This window comes from Moschus berezovskii, chromosome 27 (assembly GCF_049115385.1).
Source record: "Moschus berezovskii isolate FMDL1 chromosome 27, NW_MosBer_1.0, whole genome shotgun sequence".
Classification (NCBI taxonomy): domain Eukaryota; kingdom Metazoa; phylum Chordata; class Mammalia; order Artiodactyla; family Moschidae; genus Moschus; species Moschus berezovskii.
The window spans coordinates 16119626-16142979 of record NC_142486.1 but is presented as its reverse complement, the minus strand read 5'-3'; the positions used below and the strand labels follow the sequence as shown (position 1 = coordinate 16142979).

The window sequence follows — 23354 nt, the reverse complement described above, 5'->3', positions numbered from 1 at the left end:
CATTCCCCCACATCCCAGGCAACTGATGCTCCTCCCTGTTGGGTCCCATCCATCCTGAGACTGATGCTGACAAGGCCCTGGCTGGTCTTCCTCACATCCCCGAGCCCTGCCGTTGTCCTGGAGGCATGGACACTCTGCCCCTTCCCCAACCACAGCCATTCCTGACTCTTTGCTATCACCCAAAGCCGCTTTACCTTTCAAACCTCGAACCCCATCTTCCACTCTCTGACCATAACCTCCTGACCTTCCCAACTGTCTCAGTGTTCCCTGGGACATTCCAGCCCTTGCTGCTTCTCAATCTGGCTGCGACTGACTCCTCCAGCCTCACACCTCCCTCCAGCCCTCTTCTTGCTCCACCAATTCCTTCTTTGCCTTTGCACAGGCTGGTCTCTCAGCCTAGGATGCCCTCACTGCCTTCCCTGGAGTTCCCTTTCCCCAACCTTTTCTGTACTCAGACCCCTCAGCATGGGCTTTCTACCCTGAATGGCTCATCCCTTCCTGCTGTGAATCTTGCCTCTGGTGGATATATCGCATTTCTTTATCTTGCTCACTCTATCCTCACTCATACCTCTCCAGCCATACTGGCCTCCTCCTGGCTCTTAGAACATCCTGCCTCAGGGCCTTTGCACTTGCTCTTCTGCTTCATGTGTGCAAAGCTCACTGTCTCGTTACTACTGTGCTCAAATATCTCCTTCACAAATAAGATCTTCACTAACTACCCTGATAAAAAGTGACCCTGCACCTGGAACTCTCTATTCCCTTCCCTGTACTATTTTTTGGCATAGTACTTTAGATATCAAATGTTTTTAGATATTGAACATTTTCTCTCTCTCTTTTTTTTATTTGTTCTGTCTCTAGGCACTAGAATATGTGTTCCACAAGGATGGGAATTTTTGCCTGTTTTATGCACTGATGCATCCTCAGTAGCTAACAAGAGGAGGTTCTCAAATCATTGAACCAATTTGTCTTCTGCCAACAAGTGTCTAATCCAGGTTTTGCTTATGGCTAGTGAGCTGTAAACTGCCAGAATGAAACAGAAGGTCTGGGACCAGCAAAGCCCTGAGGTCTCACAGCCAGCTTTCTCCCAGTCTGGCCAAGGCTTCAGCCAGGTGCTGAGCGGGTGAGGAGTCACCTGGGCTGCTGGGCACTGGCCCTGGGAGAGATCTTAGTAGATCCTTGGCAAAAAGCCAGAGGGCCAGTGAAGGCCGTGCTAGCCTCTGCCCACATCCTTGAAGGATGGGCCTGCGTCTACCACCTGGGCCTCAGCTTCCACAAGTGGATCTTGGCTGGTGGGCTGAGGCTTGGGCTGGGGCCAGCAGGAAATGGAAGGGATGTGGTGAGGGCTAACAACTGCTGGGAAGAGCTCTAGACTCTGGTGTGCAGCTGACCCTCCTGGTGGCCTCAGGTGAGTCACTAGCCTGCTCTGGACCTCAGTTTCCTCATTGAAAAGTGATAACGATTTTCAAATGCTGCCACTATGATTACGTGGAGAAATTAAAACCCAGATGATTAAAAAACAGAGAGAGAGAAAGGAACCATCCACCAATTTTTCTGATTATTTTCCAAGTCCTGTTACAGCTCTGACCATGTGGGGCACTCCATGGGGTTGCATGGGAATCCTGAGTTCAGGAAGCAGAAGTTAGAAGCCTCAGATGTGACATCAGGACAGAATCAGGGCGGGGAAGTCTTGTTCAAGGTTACAGAGCAGATCAGTGGCAGAATGAAGACTGGAACTCAAGTCCCTCGTTTTCAGCCTGGGCTGGCCAGGGGAATCCCTGGGCCCCATGATGTCAGCTTCAAGATTTGGAACTAACCCCGTGGTGAAACCAAGATGGCCTTCAGTGAAGGCAGAAAGACTGAGTGGGGAGGTGAGGCCAGGTTGGAGCTGGGGTCACACTGCTGTCTCCAAAACACAAGTGACAAGACCCAGAGGCTAGGCACAGCACCCATCAACTCTCGCGAGAGGAGAGGTGACTAACGTCCTACATCCCAGCCCTGATCATCGCACTCCTTGTACGCGTGCGCCTTGCTCCTCGCCACATCTATGGTTTCCTCTGCAGTGTCTCAGGGGTAAAAGAACTTGCCTGCCAGTGCAGGAGACACAGGGGACGTGGTTTGATCCGTGGGTCGGGAAGATCCTCTGGAGGACGAAATGGCAACCCAATCCAGTATTCTGGCCAGGATAATCCCACAGACAGAGGAGCCTGGCGGGCTACAGTCCATGGGGTCGCAAAGAGCTGGACACAGCTGGGGTCGCAGCATCCTGCCCTGTGCTCAAGGCAGCAGTGAGGTGGCTTGAGTGCCATGCCCCCCTCCCCCCACCTTGGGTGCATCTCTTATGGGACAACCGACCCTGGGGGTGGGGCGGGGGAAGTCTAGCAAGAAAAAAAGGCTTCTCAGCCTCAGTCTCTCCTTTTTTTCTCCCATAGGGGGGCACTCTCTAGGTCACAGCAGGCACGTGGGGAGAGCTGAGAGAAAGTGGGTACAGGGGCCACCTCGCCATCCACAAAACATTCATCGCTGGGCATCCTATGAGAATGACACATGAATGCAGGGGCAGGAAGATTGCGCTTCGCGGAATCTGAGAAAGTGGGAAAGCCAACTCTGCTGAGTGCCAGGAAGGAAGAGTTTGAAACCCAGGAGTCAGGGCTGCAGAGAAAAAACACCAGCCTGGGGGTGAAAAGTCCCAACGCAAGTCCCCACTCCACTCTGCCCAAACATGCTGGGCTTCAGTTTCCCCATCGGGAACACGAGGCCCACCATCCCAGCCCTGCCCACCTCTCAGCCCAAACGAGAAGGCAAAATTAGGAAGGTAGAGGGTTTCAAGGCTTATGACTCCACTGGGGAGTCAGACAGACCTTTTGCAGCTCCAAGAGTTTCCAGGGTGACCTTGGACATGGCCAGGAAATCTCCCTGTGCTTGGTTCCTCTACCAAGTGGGGATGCTACTCCTGCCAGCAAGCTGGGACAGCAGTAACGACTATACACATAAATGCCTGGCACTCCTGCTTAGTAGCTGTGTGATCTTAAGCAACTTATGTAATCTCTCTGTGCCTAGGTTCATCATCTATAACATGAGGAAAGGGGACTTTGCTGGTGGTCCAGGGGTTAAGAATCTGCCTTCCAATGCAGGGGACATGGGTTCAATTCCTGCTTAGGAAACTGAGATCCCACATGTATCGGGGCAACTAGAGAAGCATGAGCTCCACTGCTACTGAGCCACAAGCTCCAGAGCCTCTGCTCCCCAAGAGAAGCCCGCCCACTGCCGGGAGAAGCCCTTGCTCAGCCTCAGGCGAAGGCCACGTGGCAACTAGAAATAGCCCGCACCACAACAAAGACCCAGTGCAGCCCAAAGGAAAACAAAATGAGGAAAATAATCCAAACTCATAAGACTATTTAGAGGATTCAATGAGCTATTGTTTGTAAAGTGCTTAGAACGGGGATTGGCACATAGTAAAGCTGTAGGTTTTAGCTCTTAATAGTCGTATAAGGCCTGCTCCACAAGCTCTTAGGAAACACTAGTTGTCATTAATAAATACTCTGGGAGGGTTGTTATCAATGGGCAAAGAAAGGCTAAAGAGTTGCAAGAAGAGAGTAAGAAAGAGGGCTTCCCTGGTGGCTCAGTGGTTAAGGAGTTCGCCTGCCAGTGCAGGAGACATAGGTTTGATCCCTGGTCTGGGAAGATCCCACATGTCTTGAAGCAGCTGAATCTGGGCACCGCGACTGCTGAGCCTGTGCTCCTGAGCCTGGGAACCGCAACTATTGAGCCCACGTGCCGCAACTACCGAAGCCCAGGCACGTAGAGTCCGTGCTGCACAGCTAGAAAAGCCACCGCGACCATAAGCCTGCAACCGCAGCCAAGAGTAGTCCCTGCTCGCTGCAACTAGAGAAAAGCCTGTCCAGTAACGGAGACCCAGCACACAGCCAAAAACAAATCAATAAAATTAAATATTTAAAAATGAGAAAGTGAGTAAGGAAGGAACAGAAGAGGCTGCAGTTAGAGCTTGGGAAGTTTGGAGTGCAAATGGGGGTGCCCAGGCCAAAGGAGCCTGGTAACCAGAGACGTGTCTCTCTGGAGCATAGTCTGGGCCTGAAGCAGAGGTCTCTGGGAGACAGCCAGCCAAGCAGGCCCTGGGCCACAGTGTGGACAGACTTGGATCTGAGCACCACTGGTTGGGAACCACTTCCTAGCTTGGGTGAGGTTTCATCAAGCCTCCCTATGGAAAGAACTTGGAATGAAGACTGACTCTGGGCTGAGCCTTAGGCCAGGCCCTGCTAGAGAGAGACAGCGGGCCCTGGGCCGACACCAGGTCCTCCAGCAGCCCTACCCTCTGAGGCCGACCCTGGGCCCCATGCCAACCCCGGGGCCCCTCGCCTGGCAGTTGCCATGAGGTCTCTCCCACCCCTGACTGCTGTGTCTGTTACTTAATCTTGAGCGCTGCACGTGGAGCCCCTTGGTGAGTGGACAGTTCACTTCCCAGAAATGGGGCACGCTCACAGTTTATAAATATATCAATATAAATTTATTTTTGGCTGCACTGGGTCTTTGTTGCTGTTCTCGGGCTTTCTCTAGTTGTGGTGAGCAGGAGCTACTCTCTAGTTGCGATATGAGGGCTTCTCATTGCGGTGGTTTCTCTTGTCTCGAAGCACAGGCTCTAGGCATCTGGGCTCAATGGTTGTGGCATGCAAGCTTAGTTGCCCCACAGCATGTGGGATCTTCCCAGGCTGAGGATAGCACCCATGGTCCCTGCATTAGCAGGTGGATTCTCAATCACTGGACCACCAGGGAGGCACCTAATCAAGACTATGTCTGATGCGTTGATTCATGAATATTACAGAAATTGTGCACCTACTTAGTGCCAGGTACCAGCTCTGAATCAGAGGAACCAGAGGACTCTGATGCCAAGGGGCAGGTGTTTGAGGTCCTAGAATGTCACACCCAAGCAGAGAGTATTAACTACTGGATCACGATGGAAGTCCCACACCAGGGTTCAGTAGTTGCAGCTCCCAGGCTCTAGAGCACAGGTTCAAAAGTTGTGGCACATGGGCTTAGTTGCTCTGAGGCATGTGAGATTTTGCTGAGTCAGAGATCAAACCTGTGTCTCCTGCAATGGAAAGCAGATTCTCTACCACTGAGGCACCAGGGAACACCCAAGATATTTTAAATTGCACAGAAATGAAAGTGTTAGTTGGTCAGTTGCTGACTCTTTGTGGCTAGCCCTTGGATTATAGCCCGCCAGGCTCCTCTCTCCTTGGAATTCTTCAGGCAGGAATACTGGAGTGGACCATTCCCTTCACCAGGGGGTCTTCCCAACCGAGGGATCAAACCTGGGTCTCCTGCTTTGCAGGTGAATTCTTTACTGTCTGAGCCACCAGGGACAAGCCACACTGAAATTCATGTGTTTTTTCTCTTGTTTGTCTGCCCCGCACTACAAGTTCCAAAAGAAAGAGCTCATTGACCACTGTATCTGTAGCTTTTAGAATATTCCCTGGCTCAGGAAATAGCTGCTGAAGGAATAATTCTTTCCTTAAGCAGTTAATAACTCTCCCAACTGTTCTCCAAAAGACAGATGACAGGGCGAGACTGCACAGGACTGGTGCAAACATTTCACAAAGTGCTTAATTTTATAACTCCAGTGTTTTGCTAAAGTTGGAAAGAGAATGTGTCCAGTCAAGAGGACAGAACAAGAGGTGAGGAGTCATCTTCCAATTCCACGGCGTGGGTGTGTGTAAGTCAGTGCTCAGTCATGTCCGACTCTTTGCGACCCCATGGATTGTAGCCTGCCAGGCTCTCCGGTCCATGGAATTCTCCAGGCAAGAATACTGGAGTGGGTTGCTGTGCCCTCCTCCAGGGGATCTTCCCCACCCAGGGATCAAATCCATGTCTCCCGGTGTCCTGCATTGGCAGACAGTTTCTTCACCATAGTGCCTCCACAGCATCAGCTGCTTTTGTTCTCAGAGAAGCAAAAAGAACCTTGTTTGACAAAGAAAAAAAGTGCTTCTGGTTGACAGAGATCTGGATTCCTGGTCCAGCCTCGGGGGAGCAGTCTCCTCTGTCCAGGCTGGCTGCTTGCGCAGGGCCTCGGGGGAGTGAAGCGCTCTTGCTTCTTGGCTTGTTCCCCCTGGACTCCCTGAAGACCGCAGAACTCTCTAGAAAGCTTGGGTGTGGGTGTTAGCACACCTGGTCTCCTCCTGGCTCAGCCCGTGACAGTTGGTGAACCCATGACCCAGGTCTTTTCCCTCCCACAGGGCTTTGGTAAATATTTCGTATGATAATAAAAGTCACTGAGATTGTAGGCATTTTTTTTCTACAAACCCAGGTGGAGTTTTCTTCCTCTTATTTTTATGCTCATCCCATCACTGTTTAATCAGTATGGACTTTCATGGCTACAGGGAAGGGATGTCATTGAAGTTTTCTTTTTACTTCAACAGCCTTAGGGGACTCCTGGTGGAACCCTGGTGGCTCAGATGGTAAAGAATCTGCCTGCAATGCAGGAGACCCGGGTTTGATCCCTGGATCGGGAAGATCTCCTGGAGAAGAGAATGACAATCCACTCTTTTTCCCTGGAGAATCCCACGGACAGAGGAGCCTTGCGGGCTGCAGTCCATGGGGTTGCAAAGAGTCAGGCATGACTGAATGACTAACACAGGGGACTCAAGGCACAGAAAATCATGAGGACACAAGAGCAGGGTGGATGGGGTGGGGAGTGGGCAAATATTAAAATACTTCCCTGGTAGTCCAGTGATTAAGAACTCACCTTCCAATGCAGGGGATATGGGTTCGATCCCTGGTCTGGGAATTAAGATCTGCTATGCCACGGGGCAAATAAGCCCACGTGCTGTAGCCAGAGAGCCCTGTGTGCCACAGTGAAGACCCAACACAGCCAAAAATAAAATAAAATACTCCCCAAGTTAAGGAAGAAGGAGGCAATTTGGAAAGGACAGAGGGAAATCTTAGAAAAGACATGTCCTTGAGAAAGGATTCCTCTAACCTGACTGTTCTGAAGAGTTTGGTGAGATCTGAGGTACGGAAGGAACTGTACCCCGTTTTTCAGGTGGACAGACCCCAGCAGTGCCCCTGCACCCCAGTGTGACACAAAGGCTGTGGGAGGTGGCCCAGAGAACACAGACAAGAGCAGGTGCTGTGTGGCTGATAGTAAAGAACAGACAGAAAGGACAGGAAGGCAGAAAGGGGGACGTCTTGGCAGATTCCAATGTACCCAGGGGATGTCAAGGCCAAGAGGATTCATGCTGCTTCTCAACCCTGCTCCGGGGGAGCCCTGGGAAAAGGAGTGGAAAAGATGACAAACTGACCCCTTCAAACACCTGCCACTGGCAGAAAAGGAACAGGAAATATCAATTCAGTTAAACAACAGACAGATCTCATTTCTTGCGCACCTGAACTATGTTGGCTGTACCCTTGTTTCAATAGCTCACTCACATGATGTTTACCATGTATTTTACATTAACCCAGTCACAGCCATAATGCTACGTTGAATGTTATTGGCACTATTACTTCCTGTATGGGGAAATGGAGGCATAGAAAGGTCAAATAACTGGAACAAGGTCAGACAGAGATGGTGAGAAAGCTGGGACTTGAACCCACAGTCTGGGCCCAGAGCCCATGCGTCAGCTGTCACTCTGCTGCCTTCTTAAGATCTTTTTTGGGTACCCTGTGAAGTGCTTGAAAAACAGTTTCCTTGCATCCTGAAACCATTTCAGGAGGTGGGTGTTCTCTGGGTGGTCCAGTGGTTAGGACTCCATGCTTTCACTGCTTCTGTTGCTGAGGGCCAGTGTTCAGTCCCTGGTCAGGGAACTAAGGCCCCTCAAGCAGCAAAAGAAAAAACAATGATAAAAGCACCATTCTGGTGACTTCCTGGTGATCCAGTAGTTAAGACTTCATGCTTCCACTGCAGGGGCCACGGGTTCCATCCCTGGTTGAGGAACTAGGATCCCAAAACCCTCAAGGCTTGGCCAAAAATCAATCAAACAAACAAACAAAAACACAACACACCATTCTGGGAGGTGAATGTTTACCGTCAAGGAAATTAAGATACGGGGTAAATAATAACTTGTCCCAGGTCACAGCCAAGTTTGCAGGCAGGATCTGGAATGGATCTGGGGAAACTCTAAGTAAGGCTGGTCTAACAACAAACTATCCCCAAACATAATGGTATGAAACAGTTATTTGGTTATGCACCCAGATATTCTGCGGCTCAGGAGTTGGAGGTGGCTTATCTCTACAGCACTATATCTCAGGCCTCATCTAAAGATTCAGTTGCTGAAGATGACCCTACCCTCTGTAGGCTCCCTTCACTCACATGTCTGGAGGCTGGAGATGGCTTTCAGCTGGGACTTTCGCCGCCCCAGAAGTCAGACCACCAATAACACGTGACCTTTCTATGTTGACTTTCACATGGGCTATCTTGAACTTCCTCACAACAGGGTGGCTGGGGCCCAAGAACCGCCAACAACAAGGTACAAGCACTTGGTGTTTCAGGAAATACCACTTCCGCCATGGTCTATCAGTCATGGCGGTCACAGAGGTTCTTGCATGTTGGGGAGGAAAAGAGTCCCATATCCCCCAGTTGATGGAGGGAGCATCAAGGCTGCTCTGTCAGGAGAGCTTGTGGGGTGGGATCTTGCTGTGATCATCTTTGGTAAGCACAGTTCTCAAACTTCACTGCATGTTTGAATCACTTAATTTTTTTTAATTGGGGTAGAGTTGCTTTACAATGTTCTGTTAGTTTCTGCTGTACAACAAAGTGAATTGGCCCTCCGTATACATATATCCCCTCCATCTTGAACCTCCCTCTCCACCCTCATCACACCCACCTAGGTCCTCACAGCATGCAGCTGAGCTCCCTGTGCCACACAGCAGGTCCCCACTAGCTAGGTTTTACACACAGCAGTGTATTTATGTCAGTTCCAAACTCTCAGTTCTTCCCACCTCCTCCTTCCCCCGACCTGTGTCCACACGCTCATTCTCTACGTTTGCATATTTATTCCTGCCCTGCCAATAGGTTCATCTGCACCATTTTTCTAGATTCCACATATATGCATTAGTAGATCATATTTATTTTTCTCTTTCTGACTTACTTTTCAAAGTCCCAGTGCCCAAGCTGCACTCCAGACCAATGAAATCAGAATCTCTGGGAAAGGGAGCCAGGAATCAGTATTTTCTTCAGTTTCCGGGTGATTATAATGAGGCCATCTCCCATGTATGCAAAGTTCCTGGCACAGTGTCTGGTTCGTGAACAACTGATTTTTTCCCCCAAGTATGGACACTTATGACTCAATACACAAAGTTGTCATAGGTAGTACATGGGTGGACTTAAAATTATGGTTAGGGATTTCTTTTTACAGTTATTTTCTATGACAAGTGATTGTGGGCTTCCATTTTTGAAAGTTATGTAGTTTCCTTTTAAATATATTTGAGTAAAAAAGTAAGAAGGTAATTTTTTAAATGCTTAGTAAATAATGGTGTAGCTTGAATGCCCAATAAGGCAGAAATCACAAAACTGTGAAAGGTAAAGATGGGAAAACCCTGAGACAGTTCATCAACAACAGTATCTAGGACTAGGACTGTTATTATTATTAATAGACCCACTTTTAAAAAATGCTAGTTGAGGGACTTCCCTGGCAGTCCAGTGGTTAAGACTCCACATTCACAATGCAGAGGGCCCGTGTTCCAGCCTTGGTCAGGAAATTAGATCTCCCATGCCTCAACTAAAAAAGATCAGACAAGCCACAACTAAGACCCAACGTAGCCAAATAAATTTTAAAAATAAATTTTTAAAAGTGGAACTTCCTTGGTGGTCCAGGGGTTAGGAATCCGCCTGTCAATGCAGCGGACACAGTTTCAATCCCTAGTCCAGGAAGATCCCACATGCTGTGGGGCAACTAAGCATGAGTTCAGCAACTACTGAAGCCCCTGCTCCCTAAAGCCTGTGCTCCGCTGCAGGAGGAGCCACTGCAATGAGAAGACCACGTACCACAACTAGAGAAAGGCTGCTCACAGCAACAAAGACCCAGCACGGTCAAAAATAAAAATTAAAAAAAAAAAACCACTTTTTTTTTAAAGTGCTCATTTAAAATCAACTTTGGGTGATCCTGAATTTAAAAAATATATATATATATATATATATATATGTCTGAGTGCTGGCCTTTTGAGAAAGGAGTGGACAGACGAGGACAAGCAAATACAGAGCCCCACAGTGTCTTTCCAGATTGTCTCCAAGGAGCTGGGAATCCTTTGAAGTGTGGCAACCTACCTGGAAATTTTCATAAGCCTCTGAGGGAGAAAGAGAGGTCAGTCAACTCTCCAGTTCTCAGAAGGAACCCAAGAAACTGGGGAAACAGGTATTACATACAAGCAGGAGAAAATGAAGAAAGGAATGGAAGGGAAGAGGGAGGTTCTGGAGGGTTCTTGTCCTGACTGGATCCCCAGTCCCCCTGTGCGTTTAAGCCAGTCCCACCCTCCTGCACTCCCCCCAGGCCTTGATTCCCCCTTCAACGAAGGAGAAAGAGTGGGGCTCCTTAACTCTGAACATCCTATAAGTCCAAGAATTATCTGGTTCCTGGAACCTCCCAAGCAGAGGCTGTGTCAGGGAAGGGTAGGACCAGGAGTCATGTGAGGGGTCGTGAGTGGGGCCTCCTGGCAAGTGTGGATCAAAGGATCCATTATCCGGGGAGTGACCACACCCAGTGAGACACAACCCTTCCCAGCCTCTTTTCTCCTTTGAAGCTGAAAGAAGACAGGATAATCTCAGCAATTGACAGAGGAAGGAAACAGGCTCAGACCCAAGTAACTGACCAGAAATTCCCTAGCATCTAGGATTCCTCCTGGTCAGTTCTTCTCAGGCATGTCCTCACAAAGAGAAAAACCTGGCTTTGAGAATCAGACAGACCTGGTTTAAAAGCCTCAGCTTCGGCAGGGTGTGCCTGTGTGACTTTGATGAAGTCACTTCTCTTTTACAGAAACGTTGGTTTTCTGGTCTGTAAAATGGGATCGGTAATACTTTACCTGGCTCCCAGGTGGCTCAGTGATAAAGACTGTCTGCCAATGCAGGAGACACAGGAGATGCAGGTTTGATCCCTGGGTCAGGAAGATCCCCTGGAGGAGGAAATGGTAACCCCCAACAGTAGTCCTGCCTGGAAAATCCCATGGGCAGAGAAGCCTGGTAGGGTACAGTCCACGGGATTGCAAAGAGTTGAACATGTGTAAGCAACTGAGCACATAATACTATGCCTACTGAGTTATTGTGAGGATTAAATGGTACAGTAACTGTAAAACACGTGTCACAAGAGTAGTATCCCAATGGGAGCTGTTGCTATGCTTTCTTGAAGCTGATGCATCAGATCTATCCTAGGCAGAGAGCTACTGCCTAGTGCTGCTCCTGCCATTTGACTCCCGAGTCCAAGAAATGACACCGACCCTAAGGCCCGGTTCCAATCCTACCAGGGTCCTGTTCGTCCCTCCTCCCAGGGCGTACCTTCAACCAGGTCCTGGTAATATGGTAGGCATCCAAAAAGTATTAAATGAATGAATAAATAATCTGTCGTGGAAAGAGGGGTTTGAAGGGAAAACTGAAGGAGCTAAATGTCAAAATGACCGAGATTCTGGGCACAGCCTTGCTTGCCTTGGAGGCAAGGAGTCAGGTGGTGGAGGGCAAATAGGAGAAGACTTTGAAGAGCTGAGCCTTGCAGGATCAGTGAGAATAAAAGCATCTCAGACAGAAGGGACCAGAAAACAGAAGCTTGCTCAAGGGGCAGGTAGGAGAGTCAGATTTCAGCTCACATTAAGGAATAACTCTGGGGGCTTCCCTGGCAGGCCAGTGGTAGACTCTGTGCTTCCAAAGCAGGAGGTCCTGGCTCTATCCCTAGTTGGGGACAAGGTTGGACTAGATGCCTTTTTAAAAGGAATTTATTTGGCTGCAGCACACAGGATCTTCAATCTTCATTATAGCACTTGGGACCTTTAGTTTTGGCAAGTGGGATCTAGTTCCACAACCAGAGATTGAACCTGGGTCCCCTGCACTGGGAGTGCAGAGTTTTAGCCACTGGACCACCAGGAAAGATATCTTTTAAAGTCCTTCTCAGGTCAGAGATTCTAGGAGAGTTATTAGGCAACTCAAGGGAGCCTGATGGATAAAGGTTCTTAAAGGTTTAAGTTGGTCTTAATCTACTGTGCATCTGTTTCTGCTCCAACTGCTGCCTTATTCCTTTGTTCATATTCTTGGGTCCCTGAGAACAATTGATTCCAAGTTTTGCAACCCAGGGTTTATATGCCATGGACAGGAGAAAAGGAAAAAGGCTGTGCTCAGGGCCAAGCCGAGGGGTTTTCTCCATCCTGTACCCCTTTTTGCTTGCTAGTTTCTTCTAATATTCACTCTCCTGCTTCTTCTTCTTCTTCTTTTTTTTAAAATATTTATTTATGTCTTAGTTGCAGCATGTGGGATCTAGTTTCCTGATCAGGTATCGAACCCAAGCTGCCTGCATTGGGAGCGCAGAGTCTTAGCCACTGGACCACCAGAGAAGTCCCTCTCCTACTTCTTTTAATAATAAAACTCTCCCCCAGTTTGGGCTAGCACATGGCTAAGTAGTTAAATACTACATGTCCCAACCTCTCCTGTAGTTGGGTGTAGTCTTAGGTTTAAATTCTGAGCAGATGCAATGTGTTCTGCTTTTAGGTTATGGCCTTAAAAATATATTATTGTGGCCTCCACCGGTCCCTTTCCCACTCTATTTACATAAGGTGAATGCAGATGAAACGGCAGGACTGAAGCAGCTAGGTTGGAGTGCAGACTGGTAGCCATGTTTGAAGAGTGGCTGAAAAATGAGCCAGAAGTAACTGAAATCCCTGACATGATGCAGCTGCCACTTTAACCCCAGAGTACCAACCCTTGGAACTGCTTTGTGACACAGAGAGAACTTTCTATCCTGCTTTGTTTGAGTCTTCATTATAGCAGCCTGAGTCTCTTTCTCAATCAACATACCCTACCAGTGCCCAGCATGCCTCTTACTCCACATTTTTTCTGGAAGTCTGGCTCTAAGACTGATAATACTGGGTAAGAATTTTCCTGCTCACCTGACTTACCAGAACACTGTCCTATTGGCCCCCTTGGCAAAGGGACCTACCTCACACCTGAGGACAATAAGAATCCTTGAATTTGAGCCCTGAGTAACTTGGGACAAGTCCCTAAATGTTTTAAATCCCACTTTTCACCATTTTGTAGACGGCACCAATAAATAACATTCACTTCAAGAGGTGGTTTGATACAAAGACGACGTAAACAACAAGTTTGTTGTTCCAAAAATGGAGAGGAGCTGAGGAGGGGGCTTGTTTCATGGGCAGCATCTCAAAGAAACAGAGGAAATTCTTGTACACCTCATGAGAAACCACAGAACCAAATGCACCCAAACACATAGATACCAAAAAAAAAAGAAAAAAAAAATGCTCACCTCTACGCCTGTACAAAATTAGAAACACCCCTCCCAGACACATAGCCCAAAACAAACACTCTCCAAAACGCTCTCATTGGTTCATGCAAATGCAGACACTTGCACGCAGAAGTGTGCACCCAAAAGCCACACAAAGAGAGAGAACAAAAACACACAACACACAGACCGGCGGCAGCTGCTGCACTTTGTTTATTGTCCCCATCACCCTGGGAGCTCCGGTTTCTTCTTTTTTGGGGGAGGTAGCTTCTTGACTCTGCCTCTGTCTATTCTCTGTCTCTTACTTCCCATCTTGTCCTTTCTCCGGGGCCGGGGGTGCTTCCTCCATGGTGCCCCTAGAGCCTCAGTCAGGTGGGGTTAAATCCTGGGGGTGGGGTGTGGCAACCAAGCCTGGATTCCGCCCCTGGGGCTGGTTCCTCCTCAATCCTATTTCCATTGCTGTGGGTGTCCGTCCTCTGGTCTCATCTGGGGGAAGGAAAGCAGCTGGTGAAAAACCCAGAAGCCTGGGTTCTAGTTCTGCCTCTCCTGCTCACTTGCTCTGTGACACCAGAGAAAGACCCTACCCTTTCTGGGCCTCAGGTTTCCTGTCTAAATCAAATGTTGCTCCACTTGCAAAGGGTCTGTTTCTCCCTTTGCTCTGGTCGCTAGGCAACTCAAACGTGTGTCTCATTTTATTCTATGTCGAGACAACAATTCTTGGCTCCCTCCTCCCAACCTCGCACATTCAGGTCTGTCCCGTCCAGGCAGAGGGATGTCTGCAGGTGCTGGGGGCCCCTGACTCCTTACCTCCAGTCCTGTCTCAGGGCCGTGCCCCTCGCTTTTTCCGCTCTGTGTTCTGAAGCTTGGTCACCAGCTTCCTCTCGTGCCCACCAGGGCTGTGGCGGTTGGTGTTGATGGCAGCTTCTCTCTTGCTGCGACCTTTCCGGCCTCCCACTCCTGGGAAACGAGGCGAGAGTCCGTGGTGAGGTGGGCAGAGGTGTGAGGCTCAGGGGTACGGAGGGCAGGGGTGGAAAGAGCTTGGGTTAAAGTCGGGAGGCCGGGGATCGTCACCACAGAGATTTAGGGCAGTCTTTGTCCCTGCTTCCACATCTGTGGATTGAGGGACGTCCCCCCACCTCATGATTTCCAATATTCTAGAAGTGTGTGAGGTCCCAAGGCTGAGTAGGACAGCGCTCACTGGATGAGGGGTTGCGGGGAAGGGGGTGACTCCCGGAGTCAAGGAAACAGGCTAGAGAAGGGTGATGGGTGGGCAGGAGCCCAAGGAGGGATCCTAGTTTGGGGAGGTGGGGTTCGGTCCGCTTGTGAGGGTGGGCATTGGAAATGGAAGGACCTGGAAGGTGGCTGGGCCAGGCCTTACCTGGGTAAGAATGAGCCAGGCTGTAGAGGTCGTACTCGTCTAGGATGGCATCTTCATCCTCTGGGCCTGGGGGCTGCCTGGACGGGCTGGCTGCTCTTGGGAAGGTGGCCATAATGTCTATCTGACTGTCTCTGTCTGTCTGTCTCTCCCTCCCCCGTCTTCTAAAGCTTTGTTTGTGTCTGGTTTGCTGACACCTCCCAGTTCACTGGCGTCAACTTATAAAGCCACGTCTCCTCCTCAGCCCAGTCTGGCTCCAGCCCCTCAGGCCTGGTCTGATGCAATCTGGCCTTTTCCCAGAACCCAGCCCAGTAAGCATCAGTCACGAGAGAGCGGGGGGGGGGGGGGGGGGGGGGGAAGGGGGGGGTAGGGAGAAAGAGCTGGTCCCTTGAGTCCCAGCCCCCTTTGCCTCCTCTCTCACCAAGGCTCGCCCAGATGGGTAGTTTTCCATGGAGGAGATCCCCGCTCCTCAGGGGGGAGGAGGTAAGAGACAGGGTTTGGGGATAAATAGTGCTTGTGGTCAAGGCCCGAAGGGAACTGAGGGCCTCACCTGCCTGACTGCTTCCTTATCCATCTCCTGCCCTCAACCCTCTGCCACGTGCTCATCCTGGGCTGGGGGTCATGGTCAAACAGCTGAGCCCCACCCCACCCACTTCTGGCTCAGATTCAGGACCCTGGTGGCAGAACATGGAGTAAAGAATGATCCAGGAGAGGGTACAACCCACCATGTGTTATGTCATTGATCCTCACACTGATCACACCCAACCCTCCTTTTTTTTTTTAATATAAAAAAATATCCTGGAAACCCCCCTTAACATCCTGAACTGGGGGTCCCTAGGTAATCTCCTTTTCCTGACAGGGAGACTAGCAGAACGGTTAAGCCGATTCTGGAGCCAGATGCCTTGGATTTAAACCCTTGATCCACTACTTCCTGTATGACCCTGGACAAGTCAGTTTACCTCTCCGAGCCTCCGTTTTCTCTTCTGTAAACTGAGGGTGGTAGTAACTGTATCTGCCTCATAGAGTTGGCATTTGTGCCAAGTCGCTTCAGTTGTGTCTGACTCTCTGCAACCCTATGGACTGTAGCCCACCAGGCTTCTCTGTCCAGGGGATTCTCCAGGCAAGAATACTGGAGTGAGTTGCCATGCCCTCCTCCAGGGGATCTTCCTGACCCAGAGATCGAACCCATGCCTCCTGAATTGGGAGGTGGGTTCTTTAGGACTAGCAGAACCTAGAGTAGGGGAGAAGAGCAAATGAGATAATCGATGGCAAAGTAGTTGCTACAGTGTAAACTGCACTGTATGAATTGATCACATGGTCTCCAAACAATTGGATCAAATGCCCTCCCTGAAGCGTAAAAGACACATAAAAGGAAATCAATTTAAAATAAAATTATACACGGGCTTCCCTGGTGACTCAGTGGTAAAGAGTCCACCTGCCAATGAAGGAGACACAGGTTCCACCCCTGATTCGGGAAGATTCCACGTGCCACAGAGCAACTAAGCCCGATCGCCGTTACTGAGTCTGTGCTCTAGAGCCCATGCTCTGCAACAAGAGAAGCCACCACAATGAGAAGCCCGTGAGCCGCAACCAGAGAGCAGGCTGCACAGCAACGAAGATTCAGCATGGCCAAAAATGAAAAAAGAAAAAAATCTTTACTGAAAAATAAAGAAATAAAATAATGTATATTTCAAACCATGGATATACTGAGGTAGAGACCATTGTGAAGTAAACAGATGTTTGGGCTAATTTAATATGAATTCAAGGAAGGGGATCAGATAAGACACGGGGGAAAGTGGAATTTTCCACTCTTGCCTGAAAGATCTGACCCTGTGGGTCCGTTGACCCAGAGGGGCCACACCCTGAGTTGCTTTAGCTGAGGCTTGAGCATTACGGACAGTGAAGGAAGCAGACTGCACCATTAATATTTTTCTTTGTTTTTAGCTCCGTGGTCTCAGTCCAGGATAGGTGTTAGGTGTTAATTCCCTGCTCACATTCCCACTTTGCTGTGAGCTGACTGAAACACTGCTCCATTTCAATATTACCAAAACTTCGGTCTTCCCCCGAGCCTTATAATAACCCAGTATCGTTCTCTGTTGAACAAGAAGGGACACTCTTGCTTGCGTTTCTCCCTGGCCTGAGCCAGAATTAGATTTAGCTTCTGGTTTCCCGGGGATCATAATAACAGACCAGATGATAAGAGAAAGAGGAATTTAACCGTAACTTAAACAAACATGGGAGAAGGAAATGGCAACCCTCTCCAGTATTCTTGCCTGGAGAATCCCATGGACAGAGGAGCCTGGTAGCTCAGTGATAAAGAATCCACCTGCCAGTGCAGGAGACAAGGGTTTGATCTCTGATCTGGGAAGATCCCCTGGAGAAGGGGATGGCTACCCACTCCAGTATTCTTGCCTGGAGAACCCTATGGGCAGAGGATCCTGGCAGGCTACAGTTCATGGGGTCACAAAGAATCAATACAACTTAGCGACTGAACAGCAAGAAGCATAACACAAGATGGGATAGGCTCTAGGCTTGGGTAGGTTCTAGGCTCGGGTCATTAAAATAAGTTTTATTTTTATTTTTTTAAAGACTCATTTATTAGGTTATCTCATGAGATCAGAAGTGTATGTGTGTCTGTGTGTTAGTTGCTCAGTCATGTCTGACTCTTTTTGCAACCCTATGGACTGTAGCCCGCCAGGCTCGTCAGTCCATGGGATTCTCCAGGCAAGAATACTGGAGTGGGCTGCCATTTCCGTCTCCAAAGTCTTATTTTTAATACCTTCATGAATATCTAGCAGAATAGTTAGACGTCGTGCGGGATGTGGGACAATTCTGGGCAGGATGAACTGTTTTGCTCCAATCCGAGGTCATCGTGACTACCAACATGTTCACAAATTCCCGAGCTGCCTCTAGGGGGCGATCTTTCACTCATTCACTTCTGCCGCCAGCCCGCTGGCTAGCTGCTCGGAGATGTTGAACCCTCTCTGAGCTTCAGTCGGCTCATCACTCAAGGGAGAAGGCAACAGGGCCTGATGTGCCAGAGGGCTTCCTCCAGACACGCGCGTGGTGCACTGCTATTTCCTCCAGTCTCTTCAAAGAAGGAAGGGCTTCCCTGGTGGCTCAGTGGGTAAAGAGTCTGCCTGCAGTGTGGGAAAGCCGTGTTTGATCCCCGGCTTGGGAAGATCCCCTGGAGAAGGAAATGGCAACCCGCTCCAGTATTCTTGCCTGGAGAATTCCATGGACAGAGGAGCCTGGTGGCCTACAGTCCACGGGGTCACAAAGAGTCGGGCACCACTGAGTGACTAACACTCAAAGAAGGAAAACCGAGACTCACAGAGCGACCTGCTCAAGGTCACAGGACTGATGAGTGGTGACGGGTTCCTCCCACCGTTTGTCTGACCCTAGTTCTGGGCCTCGTTCTAAGTCAGCACAGCTGACCAAACACTGGCAAAAATGTGACAGCCGTGTGTATGGAGGCAGCTGTCAGGGTTTCCTCCTTCCTCCCAAACAGATGACACACTGCGCCCTCTGGAAGTCTGGCGCCCTCTGGGGAAGGTGGGTCTTCAGCAAATCAGTGCACACTTCTATCCATAATACCACACAACCTCTCAGTACATTACCTTTTCGTTTTGCTTTCTCCATGGCATTCAATTATTACTAATCAAAACTATCTTTGTTTACTTCTCCATGATTTTGTCCCCACTAGTTTTTTTGCTGTTGTTCAGTCGCTCAGCTGTGTCTGACTTTTTTGCGATCCCATGGACTGCAGCACGCCAGGCTTCACTGTCCTCCATCTCCTGGAGTTTGCTCAAATTCATGTCCACTGAGTCAGTGGCACTGTCCAACCATCTCATCCTTTGTTGCCCCCTTCTCCTCTTGCCCTCAGTCTTTCCCAGTATCAGAGTCTTTTCCAATGAGTTGGCTCTTTGCATCAGGTGGCCAAAGTATTGGACCTTCAGCCCCACAAGTTTAGTTAGCAGTTAAAAGTGTAGGCTCTGCAGGGAAACTGCCTGGGTTCAAAGCATGGTTCTATTAATACCAATTGTACCCTTAGACAATTGGGTAAGTTGCCCTTAGACAAATTACTTAACCTCTCTATTCTTCAGTTTCCTCATTTGTAAGATCAGATTGAGAATAGCATAATACCTACCTGGGAGGATTGTTGGGAGGATTAAAAGACCAATTTCTATAAAAACTTAGTACAATACCTAGGTGGCTCAGATGGTAAAGAACATTCAGTTCAGTTCAGTTGCTCAGTCATGTCCAGCTCTTTGCGACCCCTTGAACTGTAGCTCACCAGGCTTCCCTGTCCATCACCAACTCCCAGAGCTTGCTCAAACTCATGTCTATTGAGTCAGTGATGCCATCCAACCATCTCATTCTCTGTTGTCTCCTTCTCCTCCTGCTTTCAATCTTTCCCAGAATCAGGGTCTTTTCCAGTGAGTTAGTTCTTTGCATCAGGCGGCCAGGTATTGGAGTTTCAACTTCAGCATCAGTCCTCCCAATGAATATTCAGGACTGATTTTCTTTAGGATGGGCTGGTTGGACCTCCTTGCAGTCCAAGGGACTCTCAAGAGTCTTCTCCAACACTGCAATTCAAAAGCATCAGTTCTTTGGCACTCAGCTTTCTTTATGGTCCAACTCTCGCATCCACACACGACTACTGGAAAAACCATAGCCTTGACTAGATGGACATTTGCTGGTAAAGTAATGTCTCTGCTTTTTAATATGCTGTCTAGGTTGGTCATAGCTTTTCTTCCAAGGTAAAGAACATAGTTAAGTGTTCAATAAATATATATTTTGGCTTCAAACATGCAGGACCTTAGCTCCCCAATCAGGGTTTGAACCCGAGCTCCCTGCATTGGAAACACAGAGTCCCAACCACTGGACTGCCAGGGAAGTGCCAATGGATGCAGTATTGATAAGACTGTTAAATACACATACTCCCTGAGAAATCTCCTACAGAAATACCCCCAACCTCATTTGTAGTTGTGAAAAACTGGAAACAACTTAAGTGTTCATCAGTAGGTGATTGATCAACATCCTTTGGTGAAATATTCTGTAGCCATTAAAAAGAATAAGCTACATTGCTAGCCTTGATGAGAAAGCTGTCCATAAATCAGTTAAATGAAAACATTAGGTTAACAGAACATCATGTATACTATAATTCAAATTTTTGCAGTACATCTATTGAAATAATATAGATAATGAGCATTTCATTTCAGCATAATACAAGTGTGACATTTCTCTTGGTAAGTAAAGACGATACATGACCAGATAAAACCATAGTAGAACACTCTAGAATAAGAAATTCTATTACTGGAAGTCTCCCTAGAGATCAGCAAACCCAACCCCATTTAGCAAATGAGGAAGTATGGACCAGAGTGACTGAGATTCTCTGCTCTACAGACGTTACGGTATTAACCATAGGCCAGGGACTTCCCTGGTGGTCTAGTGGCTAAGACTTCACGCTCCCAGTGCAGGGGGCCTGGGGTTTGATCCCTGGTCAGGGAACGAGATATAGATACCAAATGCTGCAACTAAGAGTTCATATGTTGCAACTAAAGATCTTGAATGTCAATGAAGATTGAAGATCCTGAGTGCCACATTTAAGACTCAGCACACCCAAATAAATAAATATTAAAAACACAAACTGTATGCAAGTTACTTGCTTGGTGCTGGGATATAAAAGGAAGTGGAACATGGTACCCACATTCAGTGGGTTTGTAGACTGTTACCAGACAGTGTGATAAGTAATGTGAGAAAAACGAATTCAAACTGCAAGCTGGACCTCATCCAGACTGGTAACTCCCAGAGAAGGTCATGTGTTAGTGGACCCGGAAAGGATGAGGAGAAGTCAGACCAGGAGGCTGTGAAACAGGGTCCCAGGAAGGTGAAAGGGGAGAAGGTGTAGTGTATTTAGTTAACCAAAGGAGTTGGAGTACAAGGAAATTCTACTCCTGGATTTAGGAAACAATAGTCTCCTGTCTTCCAGTTCAGGGTTATTTTTTTTATACTGCCTGTCTCTCTAAGTCTATCGACAAGTACAAGATGATTCAGCATGTATACAATTTTCTGAGATAGAGAAAAGAAAACATACATGACTCATGCTTACCCAGGTGTAGACATTAAGATTTTCTAGGAACTTCCCTGGTAGTCCAGTTGTTAAGAATCTGCCTGACAATGCAGGGGACATGGGTTCAATGCCTGGTTTGGGAAGATCCCACATGCTAAGGGGCACAATTAGGCCTGTATAAAGCCTGTGCAAAAAACTAGAGAAAGGCTACACGTAGCAAGGAAGACCCTGTGCAGCCAAAATAAATAATTAATAATTAAAATAATTTATTAATAATAAATAATTAAAAAAAAGATTTTCCAAACCTTGTTGCTTAAAGTGTCTTTTTAAACTGGATAACTAAATGTAAACAAATGAAATCAGAACATTCCCTAATACCATACATAAAAATAAACTCAAAATAGATTAAAGAGCAAAGTGAAAGACAGGATACCATAAAACTCTTAGAGGAAAAGATAGGACACTCTATGATGTAAATGGCAGTGAGATCTTTTTCGATCCACCTCCTAGAGTAATGAAAATAAAAACAAATGGGACCTAATTAAACTTAAAAGTTTAAGCACAGCAAAGAAAACTATAAACAAAATGTAAAGACAACCCTCAGAATGGGAGAAAATATTTGCAACCTAATGCCCCTCTGACCAGAGAAGACTCTTGAGAGTCTCTTGGACTGCAAGGAGATCTAACCAGTTCATCCTAAAGGAAATCAGTCCTGAATATTCATTGCAAGGACTGATGCTGAAGCTAAAGCTCCAATACTTCGGCCACCTGATGAGAAGAACTGACTCACTAGAAAAGACCCTGATGCTGAGAAAGATTGAGGGCAGGAGGAGAAGGGGACGACAGAGGATGAGATGGTTGGATGGCATCACTGACTCAATGGACATGAGTTTGAGCAAGCTCTGGGAGTTGGTGATGGACAGGGAAGCCTGAGTTGGACACACTGAGTAACTGAACTGAACTGCCCCTCCCACCACTGGGTGCCAGTCCAGAGCTAGATACCCGAGGGAGACCCTCCCCTCCGTCCCTACCTCCCACTCTCACACCCCAGGGCAAGCTTGGGTTCAAGGGATTGCTGCCCAAGCATGTCTATAATCCTATTTCTATAATAAAAATTATTTTAATTATTGAAAAAAAGGGGAGTGAGCAATGGGGTTGTGTACCAAACTCTTCGTAGAGGTTATATCCTCAACTGGGATTCTGGAGAACTTTTACTTCCTCCATTACAGATGCTTAGATCTCGGCAACATTTGACTTTTTCACAGTGTATGAGGAGCCTGGTGGGCAACAGTCCATAGGGTCGCAAAGTTACCTGTTTTAGAAGGAGGGGAGAGAAGGAAAATTTTAAGGGTCAGTTTAATTCATCCCTTTCCTTTACTCAATTCCACGCATACTATGCCACCTTCTGGTCAAGATATGGCTTTTTGTCTGTGTCAAGGAAAATTACCATTAAAAGTGAATACAACGGTTACAGTATCTCCCACCTGCAGGCCAAGGAGGTCAAGGTGAAGAGAAAACTTTTTGTTTTGCTCAAAAGGGTGAGGAGTGGGTGTGAACAGGGTCAAGCTGAGTGACTGTAGGGGTTTTTTTTTTTTTTTAACATAGAAAGTGCCTGAAGCCCTCATGTAAAAAGCCAGTCCTCAAGCAGGAGAAAGCAAACAGGAGAGACAGATGAGAGCATGGCCTTCAGCAGTGTAACTCTGCCAAGGGAGGAATTAGTAAAAGGATTAGTTAAAGGAAAGTACTCTGTGTAACTCTCTCCATGTGCCCTCAAGTGACCTTCAGTGAAGATTGCTGTGACTTTTCAAGGCTTTTTTGGGAAAGCATTTCAGATGTGTTAGATGAAGAAGGACAGACAAGGAAGTCCCAGATTTCTCTGCCACACTGTAGCTTTCTCAGAAGGGCTTACCAGGTAGTTCAGTGGGAAACAATCTGCCTGCCAATGCAAGTACCCGCGGGTTCAGTCCCTCGGTGGGGAAGATCCCCTGGAGGAGGGCATGGCAACCCACTCCAGTATTCTTGCTTGGAGCATCCCATGGACAGAGGAGTCTGGCAGGCTACAGTCCATAGGGTCGCAAAGAGTCGGACACGACTGAAGCCACTTAGCACGCACGAACATGTGAGAAAAGATACTAGGATGTAAACCATCATAAATACTTGCTCCCAGAACTGTAGTACATTCCTGGAAAGATCCCCTAAAAGCATGATTTCTGGGTCTACAGGCATGCTTGTTTCTATTTATTTTTTAAAATTAAAAAATAAACTTAATTTTTCCAGCAGTTTTACGTTTCCAGAAAAATTGAGGCATAAAGTCCAGAGAATTCTCATACGCCCACTGCTCTCCCTTCAATCAACAATCTTCTCGCTTTAAAAAAAAAGTATTATTGTTTTATAGAGGCTTTGGGGAATGGGAGAGAATACAGAAAACACACCAAAGACCCTGGTTTGGCCGGGAGCAGTGTGT

The 23354-nt window shown here is 47.9% G+C and overlaps 1 protein-coding gene and 1 long non-coding RNA gene across 2 annotated transcripts; both read right to left on the bottom strand.

Annotated features, from left to right (window-relative positions):
- Positions 1 to 13634: 13634 nt before the first annotated feature.
- Positions 13635 to 15032, bottom strand: NUPR1 (nuclear protein 1, transcriptional regulator). The gene is made up of 3 exons (XM_055409792.2): positions 14818 to 15032; positions 14247 to 14396; positions 13635 to 13925 (listed from the first exon to the last, which is right to left on the bottom strand). Exons 1-2 carry the CDS (start codon positions 14927 to 14929, stop codon positions 14260 to 14262), a joined length of 249 nt encoding a protein of 82 aa, XP_055265767.1. The 5' UTR covers positions 14930 to 15032; the 3' UTR covers positions 13635 to 13925; positions 14247 to 14259.
- Positions 15033 to 15436: 404 nt separating this feature from the next.
- LOC129545500 (uncharacterized) lies at positions 15437 to 23255 on the bottom strand. The gene is made up of 3 exons (XR_008683718.2): positions 22800 to 23255; positions 22054 to 22202; positions 15437 to 19403 (listed from the first exon to the last, which is right to left on the bottom strand). It is a non-coding gene; the product is annotated as an uncharacterized LOC129545500 (long non-coding RNA).
- Between the last annotated feature and the right edge of the window lie 99 nt (positions 23256 to 23354).